The 9,395-nt window shown below is 32.5% G+C and overlaps 1 protein-coding gene across 2 annotated transcripts; it reads right to left on the bottom strand.

Moving 5' to 3' along the window:
* Positions 1 to 6,492: 6,492 nt before the first annotated feature.
* Positions 6,493 to 8,942, bottom strand: LOC133673988 (uncharacterized). Of its 2 annotated transcripts, XM_062094943.1 has the most exons (6): positions 8,589 to 8,942; positions 8,161 to 8,277; positions 7,317 to 7,455; positions 7,126 to 7,243; positions 6,826 to 6,902; positions 6,493 to 6,692 (listed from the first exon to the last, which is right to left on the bottom strand). In XM_062094943.1, the coding sequence occupies exons 1-5, from the start codon at positions 8,596 to 8,598 to the stop codon at positions 6,846 to 6,848; spliced, it is 441 nt and encodes a 146-aa protein (XP_061950927.1). In that variant the 5' UTR covers positions 8,599 to 8,942; the 3' UTR covers positions 6,493 to 6,692; positions 6,826 to 6,845. The 2 variants fall into 2 exon arrangements, with proteins under 2 accessions (XP_061950927.1, XP_061950926.1); XM_062094942.1 differs by having other exon boundaries at positions 6,493 to 6,902.
* Positions 8,943 to 9,395: the final 453 nt, after the last annotated feature.

Below are 9,395 nucleotides of genomic sequence, written 5' to 3'. Positions count from 1 at the left end.
ATCATATGTTAGGATTATGTCATTTACATAATCAAGTACATCTTTTTGTTGAGTGAAAATTTACCTTCTTTAGACTTGGAAAACTCCATTCCAAGGAAATACTTCAAAACATCCAAATTCTTGATTTTAAAATCCTCAATAAGTTTTTTTTTCAAGTCTTTCCAGCTCGACATTGTCATCACATGTTAGGATTATATCATTTACATAAACAATCAAGATAATAATTTTACATTCTCCTGAATGTTGTATAATTTTCTTGACTTTGACAGTAACCATGATGTCTTACAGCCTTTTTAAAGCATTCAAACCATACTCTAGAAGACTATTTGAGGCCATATAAAAGCTTTTTTAGTATGTAGGCTTTATATTTCCTAATTCCCTCATCAAACCTAGGTGGTATGCTCATAAAGACTTTCTTTTTCAAGTATTTATATAGAAATGTTTTTAACATTCATCTAATTTAAGGACTAGTTAAAATTCACTACTAAAGATAATAATACCCGAATTGAGTTTATTTTCGCTACTAGAGCAAATATATCTTGATAATCAATGTTGTATGTTTGTGTGAAGCTTTTTGTCATAAACCTTACCTTGTATCTTTTTATGCTTCCACTCGTTTTGCATTGAACTATAAAACCCATTTGCTCCTGAATTTTTATTTTTTTTTGGAAAGTCAACTACTTCCCATGTGCTCTTTTTATTTAAAGCATTCATTTCTTTCATAATTACTAACCTCCAATTTAGATCATCCACAATTTCCTAAATACTTATTGGAATAAATAATTGAGATATATTAGAGGTAAAAGCTCTATGATTATTAGAAGTCTTAGGAAGATAAATATTTGGCAATAGAATGGTTGGTATAGGATCAAACTACTTTTCTAATAACTATAAGAATGTCAATTTCTATAAGCTAATTATTATAAGGGACAATACAAGTAGGAATATCTGGAATATTCTCGGGACCATTTCTTAAAGAATTTGGTTGATCTTGTGTTGGGATGATAGGCAATGTTTTACTTTTTATATGATTTCTTCTTCTAGTATAAACCTAAAGCTCTGTATTTGGATTATATTGATCCTTTTATATTAATTATCCTTTTATTTGCAATACACTTACACCTAGAAATGATTTACTAGCATTTTCATTTGTTTCAATAACATGAACATTTTTTTTCTTGATATTGTGATGTTGAGAAAGTAGTGTTGTTCATAATTGTATTAGGTAATGGAACAAATATGTTCAAAAAATCATCATCTTTCTAAGACGGTAATTATCATTGTGAAGTGATTGGTTATCTTTTTTAGCTATGACCAAACTTTCGTGCATGTGTAGAAAGAAAAAAAAAGAAAAAACTTTTAAAAAATAAAAGTGAAAAGAAAAACAAGAATAAAATTTATAGTTTGTACACTAGCTTATCTGTCGAGCAACGATGCCAAAAACTTAACATGATCAAATAATTGGTGTTTTTTCTCAAATGCAAGAGTGTTAAAGTAATAAATAAACTGACAAGACTGGGATCAATCCATTAGAAAGTTAAGGATATAGAACCACAAATAATTAAACAATTAGAGTTAAAGAGAGCTAAAATATGTGATATTAATGTAAACATTTAACATAGATAAAACAATTATCAAGGTTAGAGGATCCACTAATAATATTTCAAATAATTATAATCAAAACTTTTTTTATTAGTCAATTAAGAACCACACACAAAGGAGATTCGAAGTAGATGATTTATCATTAATAGCTCATTTTAAGTCATTAACATGTCATATTAATTATCTTTAATTACTTTATTTGAGTAACGTAAACATTTGTAAATATTATCAAGTATTCATGGTACCAACTTATGTCAACAACAAATCAAGATCCTTTCATAGCACAAATATTGGTTTTCTATGTAGTAGGCTATAAAAATAATGAATAATTTGTTGTGCCAAAGATTGTACACCACAAATTAAGACTCTCCATTTAACAAGGAGGGTATTATGATCAATTAAGACGAAAATTACAACATAAGTAATACCAAACTTTCTTGAATTTAAAAATGAAAGTCTATGTTGAGTTTATACTATACTTATTCTTACACCATTAGTTTAACCTTATTCACCTTGAAAAAAATAAACTTAACTAAACATAATTAAAAAAAAAAAGACATAAATAAACAAGATAAGAACATAGCTATGATAAAAATTGACCAAGTATAATAATTAAAAAAGATGATAAGCATAAACAAGATATTAATGATAATATAACATGAAATAAAACTTGAATATTATAAAAATACAAAGAAAAAAAGTAAGAGCATGGATCTTGATGTGAAAACCAAGATATTTAAATGAATGGTATATGCCTCCTTTTATAGGCTAAAATCTAAAATTATTGATGATGTCTAATTAATTAGGTGGCAAACTTAATTTATTGTCCGTAGCCTTTAACTTTCTTAGGACCAAATCCTCAAACTTGAATCTTTTATTTTTTACCCTGGCATTATGATACAATGTAGTTCTGAGTTGATATGTTTCATTTCTAATTGCAGCAGTTGAGTGAGGTGTTTTTTTTTAGAAATCTAGATTAGTTCTAAGATCTTGTTCATTGCCTTTTATGGTATACTAAACCACTCGGTGGCTTCGATATCCAATTTTTAATGGAATTATAGCTTTAGTCTCATACATGAGGAGAAATAGGTTTCATTAGTGGATGCCTTTTGAGTTGTTCTGTAAGCCTATAAGATTTCATTTAATAGTTTTGCTCATTCTAAGTTGGCTTCTTTTATATTTTTCTTGAGTCTATTAAATAAGACTCTACTAGTCAGTTCAACTTGACCATTGGTTTAAGGATGTGACACGAAGGAGAACCTACGATCAACACAAAGCCTTTAACAATGCTCTCTCATCTTGTTGTTGTCAAATTATATCTTATTATCATTTATCTAAACTTTGAGAAATCCAAATCGACATATAATATTCTTCTAAAAGAATGTAAGCACTTTGTTAGTGGTAATATTTGCTAAGGCTTTTGCTTTAACCTATCTAGTGAAATAATCAATAGCTACTAGGACAAATTGTCTTTTACACGTGGCCTTAGGGAATGGACCTACGATTTCCATTCCCTATTAAGAAAAAAGCCAATGGGAGGTTATGGTGATCATCTCTGTAGATGGCAAATGCAAGATTGAGGCAAACTTTTAACATTAATCACATTTCTTCACCAAACTTGTGGCATCATGGAGTATGGTTAGCCAATAGAAACCTATTTATGTAGTTTGAATAGCAAGAGCCATCATCAAAGGTTGTTCTCCTAAAGCCTCTAGTTCAGCTGATGAAGTTATAATCAAAGATAGGGATCCAAATGTATCCATAGGACCTTCAAAAGAGCATTTAGTAATGAAGTCTGCCAAGACTTGACCTTTATAGCTAGTTAAGGTCTATACTGAAGTCCAAACTCTCTCAATTCAACAGCTCATCTAAGTAGACATCCAGGAATCTCTAGTTTATGCAGGATCTATCATAAAGGTTGATCTGTCAAAACTACGACATTAATAAGCTTGAAAGTATGGTTTTAGCTAGGGATAAGCAAAAAAATCAAAAAACTGATTAAACCGAGAAAATAAAAAAAAATAACCAAAAAAACCGAACCGTGAAAAAAATCGATTAAAATTTTGAAAAAACCGACCGGTTCGGTTCAGTTTCGGTTTTATAAGTTTGAAACCAAAAAAACCAAACCAAACCGAATCGAACCCAAACCGGAAAAAAAAACCTAACCAGACCGAAAAAACCAAGCCAAAACCAGTTTGAACCGGTTTTTGTCCTAAAAAACCGAACCGAAACCGATCGGTTTGAACCGATTGTGGTTCTGTTTTTTTTTTAATTTTGGTTTGGTTAGATTTTTTGATAAAAACCAAACCGAAAATGATTACTCCTAGTTTTGGGTTCCCAAAGCCACTCGTCACAACAAGGGTTATTTTCTCCACTTTCATATATATATATATATATATATATATATATATATATATATATATCAACATTGTGAAGAGTTCAGCTAGAGTAATAATTTGGACGTTGTATTCCCTTATACTCTTTAACCAAAACATCACTCACTGTTGAGTCTGACACTTCCAAATTAAAAAAACAAAATTCACTCTTCCTAGACTTAGACAATATCTTAAGGGGTGAAAATGAACTTTAAGCTCCTCAAAAGCCTTCTGACAATATAGAGTCCACTCATAATTGGATATGTTTCTCAAAGTTTTGAAGAAAGATAGAATACGCTCCCCTAGACAAGCTATGAATCTATTGAGGGCAACCAATCTCCCATTGAGGTGTTGAACCACCTTCACTAACCAAGGAGCCATGTCAAGAATAGCTTGAATCTTTTCTGGGTTAGGATCAATTACCTTAATGCAACAACTTGTTGAGGTGGTGCCAAGACTTGTTAAGGTAAAGTTTCTTCTTCTTTTTTATGTTTTTTCAACACTGCTTGGGTGAGGAGTTGCATCTAGTTAATAAGGTGTTGAAGGGTTGGCTGGCCAGGAGTATCTGTTGTGGTAGGGAGATCTGTTACACATCGTATTTCAATAGTGTCTTAATTGTCTGTCATTAATGATGAGTAGGAATATCAATAAACCAGTTCTAAAGAATTATTGATGACTTTTTATTTGTTCTCATAGACGATGTAAACTGATGATGCCTCAAAATCCAATACATTCAGGAATGAGGTTATTTGGTGCTTAAATAATGGTTAATAAAATCTTAATGTTAATATTTCCTTCTCCTTGGCCCAGGAAGTATAAAATCAATGGATGAAATCCTGGTACCTACAGTAGGATTTAGGGACCTTTCGATTATAAAGTTAGTAACTTTAAATGAGAATGATAATAAATAAAAGAGAGAGCTTTAAATTACAAGAACAAAAATGTTTGTTCTTGTTGTTGTGTGATTAATGCTATAAGGATTAAGGTATATGAGATTGGAAAAAGTTAACCCTTTACCTAGGTGGTTCAGGGGGTATTCATACTCCCTAAACCTTGTCATTTTGTGGAGTAAAGGAATTAAAGAGTCATTTTCTTGATAAAATTAATAAGGGATAAAGATATCTTACATATCATTAATGAGAAATAAATATTACTAAGCATTAATGAGATGAAAATATAATAGGCCTTTAAGAGACTTTTTATACAACTAAAAGTGTAGGGAGATGATTATTCCAGACATGAATAGATAATGTCAATAATCTTAAGATAGAACCCTATGATCATAACATGGATTTCTAAGACCAATTGGGTCTAGCGCATAGTTAAACCTAGGGAAGATAGATCTAGTAGTTCATTAGACCTGTGGTACATTAAGCTTGGCTAATGGCTAAGCCCAAGGATACCGGGTCTAGCAACTTGCTAGACCCACGTGCATTGGGCTCAGCTCATAGCTGAACCCAAGTATGTTAGGTTTGACAAGATGTCAGATCCATGGTGCCTTTAGCTCGGCTCATGACTGAATTCAAGTATATTGGGTCTAGCAATTTGTCAGACTCCCGGTGTCTTGACCTCAACTCAAGGCTGAATTAAAGAATATTGGGTCTCATAACTTGCTAAAATTATGGTGACTTGAGATCAACTCACGGTTAAACCTGTGTATATTTGGTCTGGTAATTTTCTAGATTCATGACACCTTGGGCTCATGTTCAATTAGGTAATTATTCTATTGTGGGTTTGGGTTATTTTAAAGCACAAAAAATATTGAGTCATGAATTACAATGCAGTAGATTCTAGCTCTAAGCAAGAAGATGATAAAGTGGAAGAAGTTGATTAAATCAGCCTTGAAATCTGTATGCATCCTTGAAATTATCTTTCCTTGCGTTTCTAGTTCAAGATCAAATGCATAAATTTTATCACACTCGTCTTTTAATTGGCTATGCAATGAGTCTTTCTCCAATATCGTCCTCATGCTAACATCTAAGATTTCGGTTTCTTATGCATGACACGGAATGTAGTTCTGAAGATGAGGAAACTGCAAAATATATTATTTTATTATATTTTTAAACAAAAATATTTTAAAAAATAACCACACCATTAAATCATCACCTGACATCAACCTCTCTAATGGTGGTTGTGTTGTAAATATAATAAACATGTGATTATGATTATTAAAAATTCAAGCATACAAATACTTTTAAAATAATGTTTCACTTAAAAATATATTAGAATAATTCTTTTAGATTTTTTTTATTTATTTTTCAAATCATCGCATTAAAATCATAAAAAAATCAATTTAATAATTTTTCAAGTATAAAAACAATTTAAAAAATATCTAAAACCAAAAACAAATTGTACCAAATTCCCTCCTCAGCTCTCCGGCACCTCTCCAGCATCCCCAGGAGAGCTTAGGAAGATAGAACTTGCGAGTTTTGAGCCTTCCAAGTAGGGTAACATCAAAGTGCGAGGTATTATGCTCCATTTAACGTTTTAAAGGAAATGGACACGCACCATCCCGTAACAACAACCAAATTGTTCCTTTTCACGAATCACAAGATGTATTGCATATAAACAATGCCTCTATTTTCACTGGTATATTACAAGTAAATTTCATGCTAATTGAAGATTTTCTTCACTTGGGACTTTAGCCCAGCATATGGAGGAAGAAAGTTTAGGATTTTGTATATGTTTCAATGTAGCCGTGAAGGTAATCCCCAACTGTGAAGGAACAATCTCGTATCAACATTCTTTGGGCTCTTCCGCCTGAACATTTTATCTATACATTGCGCATGCAATTTCTTGCGACTGAAATCTGTTCTGTTTTTAAATGTATAAAGCCATAGGAACTTACTTGGAAGTGGATTGCCAAGTCTAAAATAGAGAACAATAAGCTATTATGACCAGCAGCACGACAGAAAACGACATTGCCTGTACCAGGAATAGCATTAAAATCAAGGATCAAAATTGTGTAAAAATTCAACAAGGCAAAGTTTGATGAGGACAACGCCCCCAAAAAAGTTTGCTATAAATGTAACTGTTTAACATATCAGGTCAGTGATGAGAATCTGATTATCATCTCCTAAATGCAGTTCAGACTCGGACTACTGTTGCTTGACTAGCCACAAAATAATTATTTTGAGAGAGAGTTTACCCCAATTGCAGCAGCGGCAAGGCCTGCCCGCTCCCTTGGATCCTTCCGGTAGTAATTTCCAAAGTAAAGAAATGTGCCATAATACCACATCAACGGGAACACAAATCCCAAAAGAAAACTGCAACAAAAAAGATAACCATCATAAAGGAGAAATGGCGATGAGGGGAGACGGTAGTTTGAAGAATACTAACGAAAACCATCCAATCCCACAGCCAAAGCATGGAAGGGGTTTGTCATAAATCCCTTGAAAATCCTCAGGATCTCCAACAAGCGTATATTTTCCCTTTTCTCCATCTGTCGCATCTGTCACTTGCCCTACCATCAGCAGTTCTGCACAATGTCTCTCAGCGGTTTGGATAAGCAATTAATAGTGCAAACATCAGTTTGATGTAAAAAATAAATCAAAATGGCAGAATCAAACATTAAGTCATATGATGAGGTAAATAATTCCATAAAGTGCACAATCAAACATACAACAGTGCTCCAATAAACGAAAGACAAAACAAAAAGCAATTTGAAGGCTACTAAAAAAATAAATCAATCAGGAGATGGAAAACGAAAAGGCAGCAGGATTCAATAACCCTGATATAGTTGGTAGATAAAAATTGGTTCCTAAAATAATTTATGTTTAAAAAATGCGAGAATACTATCTAATGACAAAGAAGTAAATTCCAAAAATATCAGAGTGCTTCAGATTCATAGTCAAGGATTTGAATCTCCAAATATATATATATATATATATATATATATATATATATATATAATAAAAACAAAGGGACATTAATGCTCTGATCAACATTGACGCTCAACCATGAGTATTTCTTAGCGTATGGGAGGAAATTTGTGTCATTCTAGCTCCGTCCCATCTGGAGAGGGGAGGGCAGAGACTTGCTCATCAACGTTATAGAGAAACATGGTGCATGACAGAAACAAGCAAACCATTGAGATTTACATGATAAGCTGTTATATATACATTTTGCTCATTAACATATATATATAAAGAACCATAAAATCAAGTCTGAATAAGAAGAGTACCCTTAGATGTTGCATAATATCGAGCAGATGGCCTGAGGAGATCAATGTGCTTATCAGAGACAGATTTGACTTTCTCGACGCCATTCCTGAAACCATCTCTCTCGTCAATGGAAGCATCTGCAACAGCAGGAGGAGGAAGTCAGCAGTTAAAATCTGACGTTTCATACAAGCACATTAACATATTAGTTAAGTATGAGATATACAAAATCCTTTGATTTTATCACAACATCATTCCCATTCCTATTATTCCTAAGTTTTTTTTTTTCAAATCATTCATAGTACACAACAATACCCATCTTCCATCCATCTCAATTCATAATTATAAGCAAACCCCCACCCAGTTGTGTAGTTTTAGAGAGAGAGAGAGAGAGAGATTCTACTCTCGTTGTATGAAGCAAGTAGAACAAAGACAGGAAGTAAAACTGTACTTGGATCCATATGTAAGCTACTGGGGAGAGGTTGGATTGCTGGACGGACCTGGCCTGCTTCAGAAATTAAGCAATAAAAGTGAAGAATAAAACATCTTCTTCGGAAGGGGAAACTATACTAAACTACGATCAACCAATCAATCAAAGAAATGGATGCCCGTGAAAAGAAAGAGAACTGTGATGTTGGTTCTTAGATCGATCAATAGTTGAAGACTTCAACTACCAAAATTCAGGATTTTTGGACAACGACAAGTAGTTAAGGGTCTTCTTCTTTCGTCTTTTCATTTATCGCCTCTTCCCATGTCCCTTCCTCTCTGTCTTTTCTACTAATCCTACGCCCCTTGTTTTCCTTTTCCTTTTTTTTAATTATTATTATTATACTTTGAGAGTTTTCTTATATATATATATATATAATTGAAATTACCTGGAGCAGCGACATGGTAGGTAGCCAAAAGAAGCACAAGCGTTAAAGTCTGATTGGAGGGGAACTGAAATGACCATTATGCCCTTTCCGCCGACTCCCTTCTTTCCTACATGGCTACAAATTTTTATTGTTTTTTTATTTATTTTATTCTTTTCCTTGGGATCCTCGTCTCTTCAACATGTAAGATGTAATTTTTTTTAGCACATTTATTTTGATTGGAAAAGAATCGTAGGAGTGGTTCCCAGCAACTGTTGATTCAGATGAAAGACATGAGAGATTATCTAGAAACAGATAATATTTTAATGTTTTAAAAAGAATAGAGTTAGGAAAAAAACTAAATTGTTTTTATTCAAATGCAATATCTTTTAATTTTTATATTTAGT

The sequence above is a fragment of the Populus nigra genome, chromosome 15, assembly GCF_951802175.1.
Source record: "Populus nigra chromosome 15, ddPopNigr1.1, whole genome shotgun sequence".
NCBI lineage: Eukaryota > Viridiplantae > Streptophyta > Magnoliopsida > Malpighiales > Salicaceae > Populus > Populus nigra.
Note: the sequence above shows the minus strand (reverse complement) of the source record. Positions and strands in the feature narration are given on the sequence as shown.

What these genes read in the sequence shown, in the direction of transcription:
- LOC133673988 (XM_062094942.1), bottom strand. An exon ending in ATATTATGCAACATCTAAGG is followed by an intron (nt 7,456 to 8,160) that starts GTACTCTTCTTA and finishes GACATTGTGCAG; the next exon opens with AACTGCTGATGGTAGGGCAA. An exon ending in TGTGGGATTGGATGGTTTTC is followed by an intron (nt 7,244 to 7,316) that starts GTTAGTATTCTT and finishes TTTTTGTTGCAG; the next exon opens with TTTTCTTTTGGGATTTGTGT.